At 44.5% G+C, this 23,242-nt stretch overlaps 1 protein-coding gene across 1 annotated transcript; it reads right to left on the reverse strand.

Moving 5' to 3' along the window:
- Positions 1-275: 275 nt before the first annotated feature.
- WHAMM (WASP homolog associated with actin, golgi membranes and microtubules) lies at positions 276-23,063 on the reverse strand. Its single transcript, XM_066240446.1, has 10 exons — positions 22,495-23,063; positions 21,366-21,539; positions 17,408-17,558; positions 15,853-16,022; positions 13,264-13,429; positions 10,363-10,550; positions 9,649-9,735; positions 9,204-9,299; positions 4,027-4,654; positions 276-1,108 (listed from the first exon to the last, which is right to left on the reverse strand). Exons 1-10 carry the CDS (start codon positions 23,053-23,055, stop codon positions 801-803), a joined length of 2,529 nt encoding a protein of 842 aa, XP_066096543.1. The 5' UTR covers positions 23,056-23,063; the 3' UTR covers positions 276-800.
- Between the last annotated feature and the right edge of the window lie 179 nt (positions 23,064-23,242).

A 23,242-nucleotide genomic window follows, 5' to 3' on the forward strand; every position in this document is an offset into this window, starting at 1 on the left:
ATATTTTGGAGCTAAGCTTGGCTTGTCTGTGGTGGGGAAGGGGGCTGGTGCACGGCCGCCTCAGCTGCCTCTGGGGTTTGGAACTGAAGCCCCATGGAAGCCCAGCCTGGCCGGAGCGAGGGATGTGAGGTTAGTGGGGACACTTTGGGCAACTAGAGCGATGTGTGTTCTGCCTTATTGGTCCCTCCCCCTTTCCTAATTTTAACACACTGGGAAGGCTGGGCTTTTCATCAGTTAAGAGTTCATGTTTCCATTTCCTCAGAGTGACACTGATACACTAGCAATAGTTCTTTATTATGAGTTTATATAGAGTGCTTGATACATAAAATACATTTCATTTAAAATAATTTCTGAATGTAAGCAATTTATTCTAGTTATTGCTAAAATAGTATTCACAGTCAAATTTTAAGTGTGAGGAAACCACTATTGCACACACAGGACACAGTCAGTAGTCTAAGAGTGCTGTTTACCATATGCCATTGCAGTGTAAACGGTTTTCAGAATAAGGGAATGATTCTAGAACATCCATGGTGAAAAATAAATACTATTCTCTCAGGTGAGCAGTACTTACTGGGGTTCTTAGATCCCACATACAGTTAGGTGTCTGCAAGGCACCACCCCTGTACTTCAGTGGTGAAGAGCCACATTAAATAACAGCTCCAGTATCACACACGCCCTGCTGAGCTCCTGGGCGTCCTGTGGCCAGTCTACCCTGTGCACATGCTTTTCACGAACAGGCTTTGGGCTCCCGTGGCTTCATTCCAGCACATTGTGCAGCACCCTTGGTCTTGCAGAAGAGCTCAGTGGCCCCACTCGCCAGGGCCAGCCTCTTCCTCCTCCTCCTCCTCCTCCTCCGAGTCAGCAGACACTCGCTTGATTCTCTGGAGCGCAGCCCTGATGCTCCTCTCCAGGTCGTTCGCTGGTTTACTGCTAGGGCCCGGGCGCGGGCCCAGGCTAGGGTCAACTTTCTTCAGTTTGACGCCCTGTCGTATGGCAGCCAGAATGTGCTCATTCACTGAGGTGCGGGGTGGTGCCGAAGCAGACACCTCTACCTTCTGGAGCGGGCTTCTGTCCCGTCTCAGGGACGCCAACACTTCATCCATAGACCCTGAAATGGAGTAAACAGAGCAGGTACTACCAAGAAGCCATACTCTCTCCCCCTGAGATGCCAGGATGTTTTTGTATTAAAGGTATTAAATCACACATCCATTAACGCCGTGACTTAACAAATGACCATCATTCCATTAAACAGATGTTTTGATTATCTGTGAGAAAGGTCAACCTTAAGTTCCCTGTGTGAATCCAGAATGATTCAGTCACTAAAATTTTATCTTGAGCGCTTATATTCCATCATTTCTCAAACCCACAGCAACCCACAGGCAGTCGTGCACACCTCTTGTTCAAAGTGGGTGTTGTGATACTCTCCTGTGATCCTCAAGAGTGTCATGGGTGACTGGGGTGTAAATATCTGACCCTATGTGCGTGATTAGATACCTCTACAATTACATCCTCTCCATTTCCCTTCCAACTTAAAAAAAATCTATTTAAAAATGTATCCTGCTGTATTTCTGTAACTTTAGTCTTGGAGATTAGTCAGTGATGACTGAGTCAGTGTGACAGTGAAGCGAGGAGGTTTCCACACAAGAAAAGGCAGAAAGTAAAACTAATCAGAAGCTCAATGAAGCTGGAGGGGGCGGCACGGGCGCCTCTCTGTACACAGTGCCTTTAATCCACCCACACTGCCCTGAGGTAGCGTACAAGCTCTGTTCCTGAGGGTGTGAAGGGCTGTCAAAATACAAATTAGATCAGTTTCGAAGCCTGGGTGAGTAGAAGCTATTTTTTCCTCTGGCACCTTGAGACCCCTGAGCAGAAAAAATCTTTGACTACCAGCTGGAGAGGGGCATGACGTGGCCACTAATTTAGACATCTTCCCAGGAAGGCTTTATTTCCAGCTCAGAACTGAAGGCCATGCAATGGCTACAAAGTACTCCTCTTTGGACTTAAATCTGTAACTTTTTACTACAATACTCTTCTATGAGTAATACAAGTTTTATAGCCAAGGGCATTTTCCAGTGGTAGTTTTCTTGTGTTTGTGTGTGTGTGTGTGTGTGTGTGTGTGTGTGTGAGAGAGAGAGAGAGAGAGAGAGAGAGAGAGAGAGAGAGAGTGACAGAGACACAGAGACAAAGAGGACAGATAGGGACAGACAGATAGGAAGGGAAGGAGATGAGAAGCTTTCTCATATGTGCCTTGATGGGGGAGGGTGCAGCACAGCGAGTGACAGTTAATGAATTTTAGTTCAAGTATAAATCTACTAAAAATATTTATAAGTTTAACGTAGATTTATATTATAGCCCCCCTTGCTCAAGCCAGCGACCTTTGGGCTCAAGCCAGCAACCATGGGATCATATCTATGATCCCACACGCAAGCCAGTGACCTTGAGGTTTCGAAACTGGATCCTCTGTGTCCCAATCCAATGCTCTATCCACTGCGCCACCGCCTGGTCAAGCGGGAGTTCTCTTATTCTTTTTGGTGCAATGAGGCAGTGTATGGGAGCTGACTAGGGCTTCCCCACACCATGTGCATTGGCCCCAGGCTGGAATGAAGCACCCACGAGGACCTGCCCTCATCCAAACTCCAGGCTTGGCACCAGCACATAGGCTGCCCCTTCCTCCATTTAAACAATGTTGTTGCAAACCCCATGGTGGGGCCGTTTAGTCTCCACCTGATAGCATGGACTTTTTCATTTGTACCTGGTTCTAGGTATACTGACAACCTGAACTCAGAATGATCAGAATATTCAATTATACAGGATCAGGAACTCTAAAATTTCTATCATTCACATCACCTATCACAGTACCTGTGCATGTTCCAGGCAGAGGCGCTCAAGTTGTCTCTTGAAAACAAATGTACACAGCATTTTGCTAGGATTTATCTAACGCACACAGCATTAGGCTGTGAGTCTCAGCAGATTTAAGCCAGTGTCCTCAGTAGTCAATGTCTAAACCTTAATTAGAATTACAGGTTAGAAGTGTAGCCCTCAAATGTATTCAGGTGTACTCTGTTGGCAAATGTAAAAAGGGGTCCACAATTTTTTTTAACAACTTCATTTTAGAAAGATTTCCCACAGGAAGGTTCCTCAGTCTTGTGGTCAGTCTGCAAGAAGAGCCTTCCATATTCTTACTAATATTCTTTTACAATAATTCCCAACCAATCTTCTACTTTGGATGCAACAAGTGAGTGAGTTCTGTAAAGGACTCTGAGATGCAACAGTAGATGTAATTCAAAGCAACACTGAATAAGATGGTAGAATTCAAACACATACTGAAATCTTAAGAAACTTGAAATAGGTTGATTCTTTAAGTCTCAGAGATCCCAAGTCATGTGTCCATTAAATGTATAGAAATGGTTTGTTCATGATGAGGTACCATATTTTTCGCTCCATAAGACACACAGGCATTTTCTCCTCCACTTTTTGGGGGGGAAAGTGCATCTTATGGAGCGAAAAATATGGTATTTTACTAAATATTTTAACATACCATTTGGTTCAGAATATTTTTTTTCTTATTTTCCTCCTTAAAACCCTAAGTGTGTCTTATGGTCAGGTGCGTCTTATGGAGTAAAAAATACAGTAAATGTTTTTTTGTTTTGTTAGGAGAGAGGAAGAGAGAGACTGAGAGAGAGAAGGGGTGGGAGGAGCGGGAAGCATCAACTCATATTAGTACTTCTCGCATGTGCCTTGGCTATGCGAGGCAAGCCTGGGTTTCAAAGCAGGGACCTCAGCACTCCAGGTCAACACACTACCACTTGCCACCACAGGCCAGGCAAGATGAGGTAACATTTATCAAATGGAATTATGCTGTGCTAACTTTGCAAAGACGAAGTAATATTTAAGGCAGCAAGTACTGGAATATTTTAAGATTCCAGAGAATTCTGAAAAAAGACTGACTTAAAGATGATGGCTTCTAGAGCTAGAATGCTCAACTCAACAAGCCCGACGCGCTGGTGCAGAGTTCCTGCAGATTACCTGGGCATTTCAAACTGCCTGAGGAACCACACGGTCTTTCAGCAGGTGATTCACACACTAGAGGAAGTGGCTGATCATCTGGTTCCGAAGTCCTGACATGTGAATTCCGATGCTTTGCAGATTGAAAAGAAAAAGACGAAGCAGGGGGGAATGGTGAAGCTGGTGGGGGTGGGGGTGGAGGCGGAGGTGGAGGAGGAGGAGGAGGTGGAGGTGGAGGAGGAGGAGAAGAAAGAGGAGGAAGCGGAGGAGGAGGAGGGGGAGGAGGAAGAGAAGAAAGAGGAGGAGGAGGAGAAAGAGGAAGAGGAGGAGAAGGAGGAGGAGGAGGAGCCAGGAGGGGAGGAGGTGATGGGGGGCGGGGCGGTGACGGTTCTTTGCTGGATTTGGATGTTTGGTCACCACCTTGAGCAAAAGTCTGGACAGGGATGTTTCCAGGACGGTCTTGAAACTCAGGGGTTTGCATGTTACTGACTTCAGATAAGGGAGCACTTCTGGTCTTCCTGGAGGACGGATGGATTACTGCCTTCCTCTGAGCAGTCCGCAAGGAGGTCTGCCGGGGAGGTCCGCCTGGCAAGTTTGGACCATCAGGTTCTGAGCAAGGGGTCCTTGGTGCTGGCCTACCTGGGCATCTCTGAAAGTAGAAAACTGTTGTGAGAAACTTGTCACAAATGCAAATCATCAAAATGCTGGAGTTTTCATAAACAGTGAACACTGAAGAATTCAGTGCGTGGACTGTCCTGGGTCACAGAGCGGCTCCTTTCCACTCTGTGTGGCCACCCCTGCTACTCAGCCTATTAAAGAATCACATTCATAGCCTTTCATATCATACTTTGTAATGAAACAGATATGGAAGGATACATATAAAAATAGACATAATGTTTTTAGTATGAAAAATCAGAAACAAATTTGAATAGAAAGTTAGCTGAAAAAAAATTATGGTGAATTAATTTAAAACATTAGGCAGACACAAAAAATCATAAATAGTACAAAGTCAGTGAAACATCTTGATAATAAACAACTTCTCCAGGCTCCACAAGTGTCACATATCACATGGTTTCATTTCCGGTCTTTGTGTCCTTCCCTCATTCCAAATGTGCTCAGATTGGCTTTGTCCCCTTCAACAGAGGCACCTCTCAGACCACATGGCATTCTCTCATTCTGCAAAGGATGCTGCTGTTCTTTCTAAACTCAGGAGTTTTTCTGTGCTTCCTTCCTCCCAAGGGATTCACATTAAACTCAAGGAAACTAAATTCTCAAGGTTCTTTTCCCTATATTTAAATCACACACATACACACTCTACTTCCTACCACCCTCTGTGTAAGTGTATTTTTGAACCAAAAAACCTATAACTTAAACCAATTTGAGGTCAACTTCTTAATTTTTTTTTTTGACAGAGACAGAGATAGAGTCAGAGAGTGGAACAGATAGGGACAGACAGACAAGAAGGGAGAGAGATGAGAAGCATCAATTCTTCGTTGCAGCACCTTAGTTCTCCAATTGCTTTCTCATATGTGCCTTGACGAGGGTGGGGGTTTGGCTACAGCACAATGAGTGACTACTTACTCAAGCTCGAGCCAGCAACCTCTGGGCGCAAGCCAGCAACCATGGGGTCATGTCTATGATCCCACGCTCAAACCAGCGACCTTGCGCTCAAACCGGATAAGCTTGTGCTCAAGCCAAATAAGCCCACACTCAAGCCGCAACCTCAAGGGTTTTGACCTGGGTCCTCCGCGTCCCAGTCAGATGCTCTATCCACTGTGCCATCGCCTGGTCAGGCTTAATTTTTTTTAAGTCATTCTTCCAGTTTGCTGAGAGCCTGGATGGCCTGAATGTGTCGCCTTACATTTGTCTAACCTCCCACCTTCATAGCCTCTCTACTTGAAAGCTGATCACGATCTGTCTGATTCAGGGCTAAAGGGCTGAACTTACGTTTCCGGAATCCCTTCCTCCACATGAATGCTGTTCCACTAATCACCCTCTGGTGACAGCCAGCTATGCTCCAGCTCCTCTGCTCTACATTCTGCTGTGTTCATGAAGCTCCAAGTCAGTGCACCTTCCTAATTCCATTCCACACAGGACCCCATCCAGAATCTCTGCAGGTGGGTCTGGGCACCAGTACCTTTCAGAAGCTCCCGGGTGCCTCTGATACGCTGCCCAGGTTGGAGAGTCCCTGTGGTGGCTCAGGAGTTAGCAGCCCTACCTCGGTATAACCTGGAGCTAAGCCATGGCACCACTCTCTGAGCCCTGGTTACTCATCTGCAAAATGGTGAGGATTGGACCTTACAAGGTCATTTTAAAAACTAAATAAGAATGTAAGCATCTAGCACTGTGCTGGGGATATGGGAGGCACTTGGTAATGGTCCGAGTAGTAAGTGTTTCAGGAAAAGATGAAGTGTCACTCTAGGGGCCCTGCTTTCCTAGAGGATATCACACAGCACAACTTCAGTACCTTATTCCACAGGCGTCCCTGGGGTAGGCTGTTTCTCTTTGGATACAACAGTAAACTTGGGTCTTTATGAAACTGCATGTGGGGATGTGTGATGAGAAAAGGTTTATGTTTTATATTCAACAAGTTTAATGTTACTTTTTTTTTTTTGGTATTTTTCTGAAGTTATAAGCAGGAAGGCCATCAGACAGACTCCCACATGCGCCTGACCAGGATCCACCCAGTATGCCCACCAGGGGGTGATGTTCTGCCCATCTGAAGTGTTGCTCCGTTGAGGATGGAGCCATTCTAGCACCTGATGCGGAGGCCATGGAGCCATCCTCAGTGCCCGGGTCAACTTTTGCTCCAATGGAGCCTTGGCTGCAGGAGGGGAAGAGATAGAGAAGAAGGAGAGGGGGAAGGGTGGAGAAGCAGATGGGCAGTTCTCCTGTGTGCCCTGACTGGGAATCAAACCCTGGACTTCCACACACCAGGCCAACGCTCTACTGCTGAGCCAACCAGCTAGGGCGTTTAATGTTACTTTTAAATATTTACTTAAAAAACAAAAAAGCCGCCTGACCAGGTGGTGGCGCAGTGGATAGAGCGTCAGACTGGGATGTGGAAGGACCCAGGTTCAAGACCACGAGGTCGCCAGCTTGAGTGCAGGCTCATCTGGTTTGAGCAAAAGCTCACTAGCTTGGACCCAAGGTCGCTGGCTCGAGCAAGGGGTTCTTGGTCTGCTGAGGGAACCGCGGTCAAGGCACATATGAGAAAGCAATCAATGAACTAAGGCAGGGGTCCCCAAACTACGGCCCGCGGGCCACATGCGGCCCCCTTAGGCCAATTATCCGGCCCCTGCCGCACTTCTGGAAGGGGCACCTCTTTCATTGGTGGTCAGTGAGAGGAGCATAGTCCCCATTGAAATACTGGTCAGTTTGTTGATTTAAATTTACTTGTTTTTTATTTTAAATATTGTATTTGTTCCCATTTTGTTTTTTTACTTTAAAATAAGATATGTGCAGTGTGCATAGGAATTTGTTCATAGTTTTTTTGTGTGTGTTTTTTTTTTGTGTGTGTGTGTTTTTTTTTTTTCTGAAGCTGGAAACGGGGAGAGACAGTCAGACAGACTCCCGCATGCGCCCGACCGGGATCCAACCAGCACACCCACCAGGGGCGAAGCTCTGCCCACCAGGGGGCGATGCTCTGCCCCTCCGGGGCGTTGCTCTGCCGCGACCAGAGCCACTCTAGCGCCTGGGGCAGAGGCCAAGGAGCCATCCCCAGCGCCCGGGCCATCTTTGCTCCAATGGAGCCTTGGCTGCGGGAGGGGAAGAGAGAGACAGAGAGGAAGGAGGGGGGGCGGGGGTGGATAAGCAAATGGGCGCTTCTCCTATGTGCCCTGGCCGGGAATCGAACCCGGGTCCCCCGCATGCCAGGCTGACACTCTACCGCTGAGCCAACCGGCCAGGGCCATAGTTTTTTTTATAGTCCGGCCCTCCAACGGTCTGAGGGACAGTGAACTGGCCCCCTGTGTAAAAAGTTTGGGGACCCCTGAACTAAGATGTCGCCATGAAAAACTGATGATTGATGCTTCTCATCTCTCTCCGTTCCTATCTGTCTGTCCCTGTCTATCCTTCTGTCTCTGTTAAAATAAATAAATAAAAAATAAAGTAAAATAAAAAAGCCTAGTCACCTTTTTAAAAAATTACTGATTTTAGAGAGAGAAGGAAGAGGGTGGGAGAGAGAAACATAGATCTGTTACTGTATGTGCCTTGACCGAGGATCACACTGGCAACCTTACCCTATCAAGACAATACTCTAACCAATAGAGCTATCTGGCTAGGGCAACCTATTCACTTTTTTTTAGTGAGAGGAGGGGAGGCAGAGACAGACACCTGCATGTGCCCTGACCAGGATCCACCTGGCAACCCCACTAGGGGGCGATGCTCTGCCCATTTGGGGCCCTGGCTCCATTGCAACTGGAGCTATTTTTTAGTGCCTAAGGCAGAGGCCATGGAGCCATCCTCAGTGCCCGGGGCCAACTCACTCTAACTGAGCCATGGCTGCAGGAGGGGAGGAGAAGAAAGAGAAAGAGAAGCGAGAGGGGAGGGGTGGAGCAGATGGACGCTCCTCCTGTGTGCCCTAACCAGGAATTGAACCTGGGGACATCCACACACCAGGCAGACGCTCTACCACTGAGCCAACCAGCCAGGACAGAACCTATTCACTTTTAATAGAGCACTTAACTAGATTTATGTCACAAAGTTTCCTCGATTGCATTTTAAAGATTTATTACAAAGGAGGAAAAAGCCAGCAAAAGTTGAGGGCAATTTAACTATTTTCAGTTTTCCCTGCTGGTGGACACCATGGTAGGCAAAGCTAGCACCATTCAGGAGGGGAGAGCGGTAGCAATGTCAAAACATCTCGATATTCTAATATTTTTGGTGCCCTGGTCAGATGGCTTAGCTGGTTAGAGCATCATCCCAAAGCACAGAGGTTGCTGGTTTGATTCCTTGTGTTGGCACCAACAGGTACAGATCAAAGTTCCTGTCTCTCTTTCTCCCTTCCTCTCTAAAATCAATTAAAAAAACAATAAGGTATTTTTGGCTTTTATCTATATACTAAAAATAATGGCATCTGAAAAACATTTTGTGTTCCAATTTATCTGTGCAGAGTGCTTCACACTTTTCTCCACGACAGGTGATCTTGATTTATTTCTCCAGAAAATGCCGGCAAGGCACTTAGTTCTGGAACTTACCTCTTTAAATGCTCTCAATCGCTGCAGTGTCTTTTGGCGTTCCTGGTTTATCCACTCCTTTCTCTTTTGCTCCTCTTCTTTGATCTTGTCTCTTTTCTACATTTAAACAAATATATATTTGTAAATTCCTTAAAATAAAAGTGTTGAGAGAGAAAGAAGCCAACATTATCACTTTCCCCTGATACCACCATATCTGTGGGCCTCCCCCTCCCCCGTATCTGCAGGTGTCCCTACCACCACCACGTCTGTGGGCCTCCCCCCACACCACCACCATGTCTGTGGGCCTCCCCCCACCACCACCACCATGCCTGTGGGCTTGGGCTACAGTCTCCCCCAGATCAAGGCTAACAGCTGCAGGTGCAGGGCAGTTGAACTCCAATGTCCACAAAGTTAAACCAGTGTGTCACATTATACAAATCTAAAATATTTTTCTTTAACTACTCACCATTTGAATACTATGGTGCTGATGAAAATATCTTATACTTTCTTCAGCCTGTTGCAAACGGAGCCGATGATTTTCTTTACATTGATCCTGATGAATAATAAAAATCACCTACATGTTTTTTACTATTACCATGGACTATGCCATAAAAGGTTAAAAGAAAACAGCATTGCAGCCTGACTAGGCAGTGGCACAGTGGATAGAGTATAAGTCTGGGAAACAGAGGACTCAGGTTCAAAACCCTGAGGTCGGCCCTGGCCGGTTGGCTCGGTGGTGGAGCGTCGGCCTGGTGTGCAGAAGTCCCGGGTTCGATTCCTGGCCAGGGCACACAGGAGAAGCACCCATCTGCTTCTCCAGCCCTCCCCCTCTCTTTCCTCTCTGTCTCTCTCTTCCCCTCCTGCAGCCGAGGCTCCATTGGAGCAAAAGATGGCCCAGGCGCTGGGGATGGCTCTATGGCCTCTGCCCCAGGCGCTAGAGTGGCTCTGGTCGCAACAGAGTGATGCCCCGGATGGGCAGAGCATCGCCCCCTGGTGGGCATGCCGGGTGGATTCCAGTCAGGCGCTTGCGGGAGTCTGACTGCCTCCCCGTTTCCAGCTTCAGAAAAATACATTAAAAAAAAGGGTACAAGCCTATTCATGAAACATAAATAAGGTTCTTTATGTTTCATGAAAGCAGAAATGTCTGGAGGGAAAGCAAGCAAGCTGCCTCAGCTCCTACCTTCCGGTTCCTGAGAGAGGCTCTCCTGGCACAGATCCGGCCCCGCTTACACTCCAGCTGCTGACACTGCCGGCTGAGCTCTCTCATTTCCAAATTCTTAGCGTCCTGCAGTCCCATTACATGATTAATGACTTTAAGTTCCTCGGGATTTTCACATGGATCATAATAGACAACTTCATCCTGTTTATCTAAAGAAAAATTTACTGATTTTTAAAAGGCATGTTTTATTATAAAAAATAATGCATAAAAATTGTTTTAATGTAAGAAAAGTAAAATCACATGTAATACCACCTCCTATCTCCCCCCACACAACTTCCATAGCAACACATATCAATAAACAGTTCTAAGAAAACATTTTCCATGTGATGAAAATATGATTTTAATGGCAACACAGTATTCTCTAATTTAAACCTCTGTTGTTAGAAGGTTCCATTATTATCAATTTCACCATGATGAACATCTCTGAATATAGATCTTTGTGTACATTTTTTAGTTCTTCCTTAGCAGATGAATATTTAAGACTCATGATAAGCATAGTCAAATTGCCCTCCAGAAGGGCAACTTACATTCTACCAGCAGTATATTATTAAGATGTCTTAATAATAAATAATTTTGATTACATATTTCTTTAAAAAATAGATGCATCTAATTGTAACAAATTCAAGCCCTACAAAAGTACATAAAATAGTGAAATTTTCTTTCCTTTTCTGAACCTTTGGAATCCCAACTCAGAAGAAAACATGAACAATTTGGCATGCATCCTTCCCAATTAACTTTTTTTTTAAATAAGATTTTTCCTAAATGTGTAAAATGCTTATAATCTGAAACTATTATAAAGATTTTTAATACCTAGGATTAAATTAAATGTTCAGGATCTGCATGAAAAAAATTATCAAACTTGGAGGAACTTTCGGGAGAAAAAGACTTAAGTAAATGAAGAGACATACCATGGTCTTGGATGGGAAGACTCAAAATTGCAAAGATGACAATTCTTCCCAAATTAATCTCTAGTTTTAAGCACCATCCCAATAAAAATTCTGAGTGTTTTGTTTTGAACTTGTCAAAATGATTCTAAAGTTCATCTGGAAGAATAAAGGAAAATAGTCAGAAAACTTGTGTAACAGTAGAGTAATAGGGAGGTATATGCTTTACCAAAACATACCTCCAAGATACAACAGGAAGAGTCTGGTACCAGTACCAGAGGCCACTCACAAATCAATGGAAGAAAATAACTAATAAATAGATCAAAATAAACATAATAATTCTGGATATGAGACAGGTAGCAAGTCAAAGCAGTAGGAAAAAATGTTTTCAAAATCAGATTGGGACAGTTAACAACTTGGGGAGAAACATTAGATTCTTACCCCACATCAAAATAAATTTTGTCAGGATTAAAGAACTAAATATCCTTTTAAAAAGAATAAAAACACTAAAAGAAAAAGTGAAGTGAAATATCGACACAAAGGAGGACTTTGCCAGGCATACTACTAAAATCAGAAACCATAGAGTTCTTGGTCAGGTGTAACACCAAAAGCAGAAAGATGAACACATATCACTTCATAAAAATTAAAGTCTGCAAGGCAAAAAAAGAGCAAACAAAAGGGAGAATTTATTTGCAACATATGACAAATAATAAGAGTAATATCCATCATATGTAAAGGAAACATTCCAAAGAAAAATGGGCAAAGGCCATGAATAAGCACTTAAAAAATATACAAGTAGCCAGTAAATGTACAAAATTGCATTCAACATCACCTGTAACTGGAATAAGTGAAAACTGGAAGATGCCTTTTCTATCAAGTAGCAAGAATTTAAAAGAATGGTGAAAGTAGGAGGAAACACATTTTCATAAGTTGCTGATGGGAGTGTCATTTTGTACAACCTATCTAGAGGGCGATTATATAGTATAAAATTTAGAAATTAGAAAATAACAGAGGTGAGGAAAAATGTATAGCAAATGACTGTTGTATAGTTTTAACACATTTGTCAAATGTAAATTTTACATTGTTCTTGACCCAGTGATTCCCTCTTTAGAAATTTATTCCAAGGAAATAATCTGTCCTATACACAAACATGTTTAAAGGATGGTTCTTCACTACATTGCTGTTCATAACAGTGAAAACTGAAAATCAGTCAGTATATCCATATAATGGAATACTGTGCAGCCATTAAAATTTGAAGATTTTATTACTTACTGAAATGGAATGATGGTTGTTATATATTAAAGAAAAAAGAGGATACTGAACAGTATAGTTTTAGTTTAAAAGTTGCTATTTGCCCTGGCCAGTTGGCTCAGTGGTTGAGTGTCAGCCCGGCATATGGATGTCTTGTGTTCAGTTCCCGGTCAGGGCACACAGGAGAAGCGACCATCTGCTTCTCCATCACTCCCCTTCCCCCTTTATCTCTCCCTCTCTCTTCTCCTCCTGCAGCCATGGCTTGGTTGGTTCAAGTGCATCGGCCCCAAGTGCTGAGGATGGCTTGGTGGAGCCTCAACCTCAGGCACTAAAAATAGCTTAGTTGTGAGCATGGTCCCAGATGGGGGTTGCCAACTGGATCCCGGTCAGGGTGCATGTAGAAATCTGTCTCTCTAGCTCCCCCTCCCACTTGGAAAAAAAGAAAAAAAAGTTGATATTTATATACATCAGGCTACAAAACTAATCATCAAATTGTTATCACTAAGTATCTCTAGCTGATGGAACTGGGGTAATAAAAGTTTATCTTTCTTTACTTTGCTATATGTTTCATAGTAATATATTATTTGAATCATAAAAATACTGAAGGGCAACTTTAGAAAATTTCAGTAGATATTTTAGACGATTTATAAAAAGAAACTGATTATATAATCTGTATTTCCTTGAATGTATAAACATTTTAATGTAAATAACTAAATATAAATTTTACCTTTTATAAGTCTTTTAATAGAGTCCAACTGTGTAGTAAGTAGTATTTCTTCATATTTTAATATCTCGAATTTAACCTCATATAGTTCTAACTGAACTTCATAGTACTGTATTTCTAGTTCATCTACAACGGCTATATTTTTTTCTTGTTCTGGAAGATCTTCCATCTGGTTTTCATGAAAAAAAAAAAGAGTAAATTAAAATATTTACTATATTGAAAGCAAACTTTAGAAGCAGTTGAGCTATATTCTATTCTTTGCCGAGTACCAAATATAAAAAAGCAAATTGAGAGGAAACATTCTTCCATCTCATTTAATAAAACAAAAATGCCCCACTGAACATTATTTTTCTTTCTCTTCCAAGTGAAAGGAGGGGAGATAGAGAGCCAGACGTCCATAAGCGCCCAGACCGGCTTCCACCTGGCAACCCCTTTTGGGGCCAATACTCTGCCCATCTGGGGCCATGCTCACAAACGAGCTATTTCTGGTGCCTTAGGTGGAGGCTCCACAGAGCCATCGTCAGCGCCTGGGGCCAATGCACTCAAACCAATCGAGCCATGGCTGTGAGAAGAGAAGACAGAGAGAAAAAGAGAGAGAAAGAGAGAGAGAGGGAAAGAGAGAAAAGGGAAGAGGAGAAGCAGATGGTTGCTTCTCCTGTGTGCCCTGACTAGGAACTGAAACCGGGACATCCACACACTGGGCTGATGCTCTACCACTGAACCAGCTGGCCAAGGCCCCATTCAACATTTTTACAAATACTTTATCTCATCCTTTAAACATATGAAAACATTTAGGTTTTGAGAAAAATAAATAGCAATAAGGTCTTTACAGAGTTTTCTGCTTTAAAGTCATAGCACTGCAGGGAGAAATTCAGTGACTGTGATCCTAGAATGATGCACCTCTGTATTCTAAGGTTGTACTGAAAATATTGCTTGGTTGATTTTAAATTATTTTACCTACTTCAGCACTGAGCTCAATGTTATTGTCAAGTGAATCCTAAAATATAATATTTCATTGGTTGATTATTGTATGTGCCCTGACCAGGGATCAAACCCACACCCTTGGCATATCAAGTCAACACTCTAACAAACTGAGCTACCTAGGCAAGGATAAAATATATTTCAAAACCATCTTGAGCAAAGGGAAACTTTACGGCTAACCTTCCCTAATCCTGAAATTCTCATCTACTAGAAGATGGTGTTGGAATAAGAAAGGAAGCTCTTTAACAATGGCTGGAGGCCTGGCCCATTGGCTCAGTGATAGAGCGTCAACCCAGCATGTGGAAGTCCCAGGTTCGATTCCCAGTCAGGACACACAGCAGAAGTGACCATCTGCTTCTCTATCCCTCCCCCTCCCCTTTCTCTCTCTCTCTCTCTCTCTCTCTCTCTTTTCCTGCCTCATACCCATGGCTCCATTGGTTCGAGTGCACTGATCCCAGATGTTGAGGATGGCTCTATGGAGCCTCCACCTCAGGCACTAAAAATAGCTTGGTTGCGAGCATGGCCTCAGGTGGGCAGAGCATCAGCCCCAGACAGGAGTTGCTGGATGGATTCTGGTGGGTGTGCATGTGGGAGCCTGTTTCTCCATTTCCCCGCCTCTCACTTAACCCTTTGAGTAGTGAGTTTTTTTCATGCTCGCTGACCTCCGGGAGTTTTTTTTTTCAAAAAAATGAAATTAGGCCTGACCCGTGGTGGTGCAGTGGATAAAGTGTCAACCTGGAATGCTGAGGTTGCCGGTTCAAAATCCTGGGCTTGCCCTGGCCGGTTGGCTCAGCGGTAGAGCGTCGGCCTAGCGTGCGGAGGACCCGGGTTCGATTCCCGGCCAGGGCACACAGGAGAAGCGCCCATTTGCTTCTCCACCCCTCCGCCGCGCTTTCCTCTCTGTCTCTCTCTTCCCCTCCCGCAGCCAAGGCTCCATTGGAGCAAAGATGGCCCGGGCGCTGGGGATGGCTCTGTGGCCTCTGCCTCAGGCGCTAGAGTGGCTCTGGTCGCAACATGGCAACGCCCAGGATGGGCAGAGCATCGCCCCTGGTGGGCGTGCCGGGTGGATCCCGGTCGGGCGCATGCGGGAGTCTGTCTGACTGTCTCTCCCTGTTTCCAGCTTCAGAAAAATACAAAAAAAACAACAACAAAAACAAAAAACCCTGGGCTTGCCTGGTCAAGGCACATATGGGAGTTGATGCTTCCCGCTCCTCCCCCCTTCTCTCTCTCTCTCCCCCCTCTCTATAATGAATAAAATCTTAAAAAAAAAAAATTAAAAATAAAAAGAAATAAAAATAAATAAATAAATTATTTTTTTAAATGAAATTAGTTCCAGTTACAGTTTTATTAACTTAAAATCATGTTTGTTTGATAACCAATATATGGAAACAAAAAGAACATACATTTCCTTTTTTTAATGTTGCCTTATACATGTACAGTCATACTCTGGATGGTCAGGAGGCATGAGGACATACATGAACATTTGTACGACTCAAAGGGTTAAAATAAAAATAATAAGTAAATAAAATTAAAAAACAATGGCTGGAAGGAAAGATGATATCTAAAATCAAAGTCTATTTCTAAACCTAAGGCACCTTAATCTTGTCTTACCTTTCCCTGGACTTCAGCTCTTCTGTGATTTAAACACAACTCTTTGGCTCTCATGAGCTGCAGGGTCTCTCGGGCTAACATCAGCGTGAGTCTTTCTAACCTGGGAGCTGCTGTGGCCCAGGCAGCCTGGCCGAACCTCTTCCCGTCCTGATCCATTTGTTTCTGCATCCCTGTCAGATTACAGTGAATAAAATAAAACTTAATTACAGTTCATTAGAGTGAAAAATTTAACCTGAGCTAATTCTTTGTTTATTGCCTCCCATATTGCTTGCAAAACATTCTTTTAAAAAGAAAATTTATTTTAATGACTTTTTTGTTACCACACAATATGTGATCCTTGGTATAAAATGATACTTGATTTTTAAGAAAAGAGAAAATGATCATGAATCTCCCCTACTTAAAACTGTTTCTTACATTTCAGTGCATATACTTTTAGACCGTTTCTACATCTAGCTAGACAGACAAGGTTATATAGATAGTTTGACCAAAGAAAAAAAACAAACAAACACACCCACAAGATCATCAGTCTTCTTTACAGAGTGGACAAAAGTAGGTTTACCGTTGTTCATATGGAAAATAATACAATAGTCAATAAATAATAATATAAGAATAAACTGTTTTATGTACTCATAACTGTAAACCTACTTTGCCCCTGTATATCTTGTTTATTCCACTCACTTTATCATGGAACTCTTGCCGTGCATTAAAAACAGAGACTCATGCTTAGTAGTGTATGGTATTCTGGCCCATGAATGTACTATAATTTAACAAACTGATTAACAGACAGTAAGTTTTTTCCTCTTTGCAACTACCATCAACAGTGATTTAAGATGAGACAAACGTCCTTTACCTAGCCCACAAGGCCCTCATGGTGTCTCCTGTGGCCTTGCCCACACTCTCTCATCCCACGCTCTCCACACTGTTCAGCCCTGGAACAGGTCAAAGTTCCTCACACTTGCCAAGCTTCCTCAAGCCAGAGGGCCTTTGTCAATGCTATTCCTTCGCCTGAAACAATGTTCTCTCATGGTTTTGCTCTCTCAAATTCCACTTACCCTTCAGATATCAGGAAAACTGCCACTTCTCAGATGCCCTCACTGACCACTCTAAAGGAGCCTAATTTTTTCTCAGGGTCTCAAAAGCCCATGTTCATCTTCTTTAGGTAGCTTGTTGACACTGCCATATCCCCATGGATCTGGATGAACGTGGAATTAGAAGACTTTTCTCCCCTCAGCAGGCTGGGCAGGGTCTATTTATGCTTTTCCTTATACTGAATCCTAAGGACCTAGTACCTGGCACTAAAGAGATACTCAAATGTGTTTTTTTTTAAGACTGTTTTTTTTAATGTTTATTTATTAACTTTAGAAAGAGAAAGGAAGAAAGCAGGAGAGGGACAGGAACATTTGTTCCTGTATGTGCCCTAACCAGGGATCAAACTGGTAACCACTGCACTTTCACAAGATGCTGTAACCAACTGAGCTATCCAGCCAGGGCTCAAATGTATTTTGAATAAAAATGAAAATTAAATGTATCTTAGCGCAGAACTTTAACTTATTACCTGCTAATGCTTTTACTGTTTCTTTAAAATAATTCACTGTAATATCTTGAATAGAGACTATAGCTTCTTCAGCCTGTCTGGTCCAGTCTTGGGCTTCCTTCTGCAGGGCCACTATCCGTTTAGGACCCAGATCATCCTCAGCCAAGGATTTCTATAAAAAGAGCAGAAAGTGGTACAAGTAAGAAAGAATAGTAATGTACAACCAATAAGAAGTTGAAAGAAAATTGGTCACATGGATTATGTTTTTTCTTTCTTTTTATTTAATGTTTATTTTATTGATTTTAGAGAGAGAGGAAGGGAGAGAGAGAGACAGGGACATCAATCTGCGCCTGTATGTGCCCTAACTGGGGATCGAACTGGCAACCTGTGTGCTTTGGGACGATGCTCTAACCAATTGAGCTATTCAGCCAGGGCCACATGGACTATTTCAACCATTTTTTTTTAAATATATTTTTAGCCTGACTGGGTGGTAGCACAATGAATAGAGCGTCGAACTGCGACATGGAGGACCCAGGTTCGAAACCCCAAGGTTGCTGGCTTGAGAACAGGCTCATCAGCCTTGAGAAAAGGCCCATCAACTTGAGCACAGGATCATAGGCATGACCCCATGGTCACTGGCTTGAGCCCAAAGGTTGCTGGCTTGAGCAAGGGGTCACTCACTCTGCTGTAGCCCCCCACCCCTGTCAAGGCACATTTAAGAAAAGAATCATTGGGCCCTGGCCAGTTGGCTCAGCGGTAGAGCGTCGGCCTGGCGTGCGGGGGACCCGGGTTCGATTCCCGGCCAGGGCACATAGGAGAAGTGCCCATTTGCTTCTCCACTCCCTCCCCTCCTTCCTCTCTGTCTCTCTCTTCCCCTCCCGCAGCCAAGGCTCCATTGGAGCAAAGATGACCCGGGCGCTGGGGATGGCTCCTTGGCCTCTGCCCCAGGCGCTAGAGTGGCTCTGGTTGCGGCAGAGTGACCCTCCGGAGGGGCAGAGCATCGCCCCCTGGTGGGCAGAGCGTCGCCCCCTGGTGGGCATGCCGGGTGGATCCCGGTCGGGCGCATGTGGGAGTCTGTCTGACTGTCTCTCCCCGTTTCCAGCTTCAGAAAAATACAAAAAAAAAAAAAAAAAAAAAAAAAGAAAGCAAGCAAGCAATCATTGAACAACTAAGGTGCCGCAACAAAGAACTGATGCTTTTTATTTCTCTCCTTTCTTGTCTGTCTGTCCCTATCTGTCCCTCTCTCTGTCTCTGTAAAAAAAAATATATATATATATAAAATTTATATATATATTATTAATACATATATATTTATATATATTGAATTTATTGATCTTAGACATGAAGGGAGAGAAACAGAAACATCAATCTATTCCTGTAAGTGCCCTGACCAGGGATTGAACCCGCAACCTTTATATAACCAACCGAGCTATCCCGCCAGGGCTCAACCACTTTTATTGTTATTACTTAGTCAATAACGTTTCATGAACTCCAGCAATTCCTTACTGAGAATGAATAAGGCTCTAAGTTGGGTACCACCTGGAAGACAAAGGGTACTCTAGGGCAGTGGTCCCCAACCTTTTTTGGGCCACGGACCGGTTTAATGTCAGAAAATATTTTCATGGACAGGCCTTTAGGGTGGGATGGATAAATGTATCACGTGACCGAGACAAGTGTCAAGAGTGAGTCTTAGACGGATGTAACAGAGGGAATCTGGTCATTTAAAAAAAATAAAACATTGTTCAGACTTAAATATAAATAAAACGGAAATAATGTAAGTTATTTATTCTTTCTCTGCGGACTGGTACCAAATGGCCCATGGACCGCTACCGGTCCGTGGCCCAGGGATTGGGGACCACTGCTCTAGGGCATAAAGGAAAAAAAGCCCAACAAACCCTACTTTTACTTTGCATTACTAGGGTGACTTTTTCTAGAAAAAAATGCTGTCAAGCTATGTTTCTCTATTAATAATACACAATTGTTTAAATGAGATCTGTGTTGTTAAGCCTTCAACATGGGGCCTTATACACAGCACTCAAGTGTTAGCTGTTGCTATGGTTTATTTTAGGGACATGAAGCTTTTCAATATGATGATTCTTTTCTGAAAGGAAAAAATAATACAATAACTCAAAAGATAATAAAATCTATATATTTATGATTATGACCTGTACTGTGTCATCCAGTATCCAGTTCTTCTGCAAAGCTCGTAATAGAAGAAATATATTCAGATAAGCCATCAGAGAAATGTAAATCAAAACTACAATGCCTTTCATATGCACTCAGATGGCTATAATCAAAAAGACAATAACAAGTATTGGCAATGATGTGGACAAATTGGAACCCTCATTTACTGCTGTTGGGAATGTAAAATGGGGCTTTTCCTGTGGTAAACAGTCTGGAAGGTCATTTCCAAGGTTAAGTATAGAGTTACCATATGACCTAGCAATTCCATTCCTAGGTAAATGAAAACACATGTCCACATAGAAACTTGTACACAAACATTCTTAACAGCATTGTTCAAAATAGCCAAAAAGTGGAAACAACCCAAAAGTTCATCAGCTGCTAAAAGGATTAAGTAAAATGTGCTATGTCTTTATAGTGAATATTATTTGACAGTACAAAGAAATGAAGTTCAGATACATACTACAACATGAATGGACCTTGATAACATTATGCTACGTGAAAGGGGCCAGACACAAAGGACCACATATTGTATGGTTCCATAGAATGTGAAATGTCCAGAGCAGGGAAATCTACAGAGGCAGAAAGTAGCCAGGTAGATGCCTAGGGTTGGGGGAAACTGGGGAGTGACTGCTAATGGGTTTGGAGTTTCTTTTTGGAGTGATGAAAATGTCCTGGAATTTGATAGTGGTGATAGCTGCACAACTCTGAATATACTAAAACCCACTGGATTGTGCACTTCAGATGAATTGTACGGTCTGTGAATTATATCTCAATAAAGCTGTTATTTAAAAAAAGAAAAAAATATATATACAGGAAATAAAGATTATACAAATAGACTTGAAATAATGAACAGACAACTTTTTCCACATGTTAGAGTGACATGAATTTCATCAAAACATGGTACAGGTCGCAAGTGCAAGTATGGAAGGATGACCAAGTGCAGGAGACAGAGATCAAGAGATCACTCTGATAATAAGCCCTGGCAGGTTGGCTCAGTGGTAGTGTTGGCCCGGTGTGTGGATGTCCAGGTTCAATTCCCGGTCAAGGCACACAGGAGAAGCACCTATCTGCTTCTCTACCCCTCCCCTTCTCGCTTCTTTCTCTCTCTCTCTCTCTCTCTCTCTCTCTCTCTCTCTCCCTCTCCCCCTCCCGCAGCTATGGCTCTATTGGAGTGAGCTGGCCTCTAGCACTGAGGATGGCTCCATGGCCTCTGTCTCAAGTGCTAAGAAGAGCTCGGTTGCTGAGCTACAGAACAACACCCCAGATGGGAGAGCATCGCCCCCTAGTGGGCTTGCCAATGGAGGATCCCAGTAGGGGTGTATGTGGGAGTCTGTCTCTCCTGTCTCCCCTCCTTTCAATGAATAAAGAAAGAAAAAAAGAAAGAAAAGGATGGGAAGGGAAGGGAACAAACAAACAAGAGTAATGACAGCATTTACTAAAGGTTAAATTACTGAATTAAAATCCAGGGCCTTGCTACTTAGTTTCATGTTATTTCTGAGAACTTTGCATGTGTCGAGGTGGAAAATGAGCTATTAAATAAGCAGCACATCAAAAACAAGTCATCAGCAAAGAAAATGTTTAACATGTGAAAATCTCCAGATATCTGAATAAATTAAGATGACCTATGTAAAATGTCTTCATTTTTTACATCATCTTTTAAAAATAACTTATCTACAGTCTCATCTAAATAAGGGTGAACCTAACACACCAAGATTGAGTCTTAAATGTGACTAAAGAAATAGTAATATGTGACAAATAGTAAATCATTTAAAGTAAAAACATAAAGAAAACATACCAAAATATCAAGCTTACATGAAGTTGCAATTTCTCGCATATCTCTAAATGGCTGCAGTAAATACTGGAAGAACTTGGTTGCCACGGTAATAAATTCCTGGTAGGCTTCATCTTCTTCGCCATAAACTTCCATTAATGCTACCATAGTGTTGGCTTTTTCGTGCCCTTGAAGAATCTGGAAGGCAAAAAGTAAATAAAGCTCAAGTATGGACATTATTTATAAGATCACACTAGCCCTGGCCAGTTTGATCAGTGGATTGGGGGGGGGGGAGTGCCGCCCTGCAAACATCACCTGTTCAATCCCTGATCAGGGGACACATGAGAAGCCACCATATGCCTCTCCTCCTGTCCCCTTTTTCTCTCTCCCCCTCTCACAGCCAGAAGCTCCACTGGTTCCAGCTTAGGCCCCAGTCGAGTGTTGGCCTCAGGCGCTGAGGATAGGTTGGTTGAATCGAGCATCGAGGCCGCAGATGGGGGTTGCCAGGTGGATCCCTTTCTGGGAGCTCATGGGAGTCCCTCTCACTGTCTCACCACCTCTCTTTTTTTTTTTTTTTAAATCACACCAAAAAAAAAAAAAAAACTAAACCAGGAGAAAGTTCAAAATATTATCTCAACTGTGTACAAAGTACTCAGAGGAAAGGACTAAAAGACTCATCAAATATTAGATAGTGGGTGTTTCTTCATCAGTTTTCTGAGATAAAGGTTTGTGATGCTGTACTCCTTTTTAAATTCTCATGAAAACATTCCAGAGGTACCTCCAAATACTTCTCCAGTGTGCAGACTCTCAGCTCCCAGGTTAATAGTGCCACCAAGCCCCCAGCAGAGCAGACTCGTTTCAGAGTCACAATGGCGGCTCTAGTCTCTTCAGAGCGCTTCTTCTCACACAGGGTGTAAAATAAACGGCGGTCTGATTTAACTTAACACGTCCTCTCTCTGGGCCTCCCGCACGCCTTCCGCAGCATCCCCCTGGCTGCTCCCGGCAGGCGAAGGGCACCTGTGACCCTGCGTCCCCTTCTCCACGTCAGCCCCTGAACTTGCTCCTCCGCGGCCGGGGTCGCGTGGAAGACTCCCCCCTTTCGCCCTGGTCTTCTGATGGCCCAGGGACACTAAACGGGGTCGAGAAGGAGTACCTGGCACAGCCGCGCGGCGGCTTCGTCCCTCCGCGCGCGCAGGGCGCGCTCCCGGAAGGCGCGCGGGCTCTCGCAGTCGGGCGCGCCGCCGTCGGCCGGAAGCAGCGCATCACGCACGGCCGCGCCGCCGCAGCCGTCGGCCGCCAAGCCCAGGTAGCGCTCCAGCCGCGAGCAAAGTTCCTGCATCGCCGACTCCCCCGGGTCCGGGCGTGCCGGCCACACGAACGCCCACAGGCCCCAGGAGCCCCTGCCCGCCTCCAGCTCCGGTGGCAGCGGCGGGAAGCAGCGCTCCAGCGGCGGCCACAGCGCCGCCAGCTGTCGGTGCGCGCCACGGAGCTCGGCGGCCGAGAGCAGACCGGCCCAACTGGGCGGAGACCCCGGCCGGCTGCCCTCGCGCCGCCGCCGCCGCTGCGCCGTGCGGTCGTGACAGGTCACCGCGAATTTGCCCTCCGCGTCGTTCCAGGCCACGAGAAACCGTAGCTGGTGCCGTTCGGCCTCGGCGAACAAGTCCTCGCGGACCGGCACCCAGCCTTCCAGGCTGTCGGGCTGTTCGTCCTCCATGGTGCCAGCGGTCAGCTGCCCGGCTTCCTTACAGATTCGGCCACAGAACCGCAGCCCCGCGACATATTTCGCTGGACGGTCAGCGCGTCGGCCTCCCAGCCCCTCCTGCACTTCTGATTGGCTATGTGAGGGGAGGTTTCCAGCGGCGTCTGGGATTGGTCGGATGTCAGAGGAGGGTCCGCGACAA

The sequence above is a fragment of the Saccopteryx bilineata genome, chromosome 7, assembly GCF_036850765.1.
Source record: "Saccopteryx bilineata isolate mSacBil1 chromosome 7, mSacBil1_pri_phased_curated, whole genome shotgun sequence".
Classification (NCBI taxonomy): domain Eukaryota; kingdom Metazoa; phylum Chordata; class Mammalia; order Chiroptera; family Emballonuridae; genus Saccopteryx; species Saccopteryx bilineata.

Bases quoted from the DNA above. Each gene is read 5' to 3' on its own strand.
- WHAMM (XM_066240446.1), bottom strand. From the start codon at position 23,055: ATGGAGGACGAACAGCCCGACAGCCTGGAAGGCTGGGTGCCGGTCCGC. The intron at 9,736-10,362 runs GTAGGAGCTGAG...ATTATTCATCAG, and splicing joins CCTCTCTCAGGAACCGGAAG to GATCAATGTAAAGAAAATCA. The intron at 1,109-4,026 runs GTAATCTGCAGG...ACTCCATTTCAG, and splicing joins AGGCAGTTTGAAATGCCCAG to GGTCTATGGATGAAGTGTTG.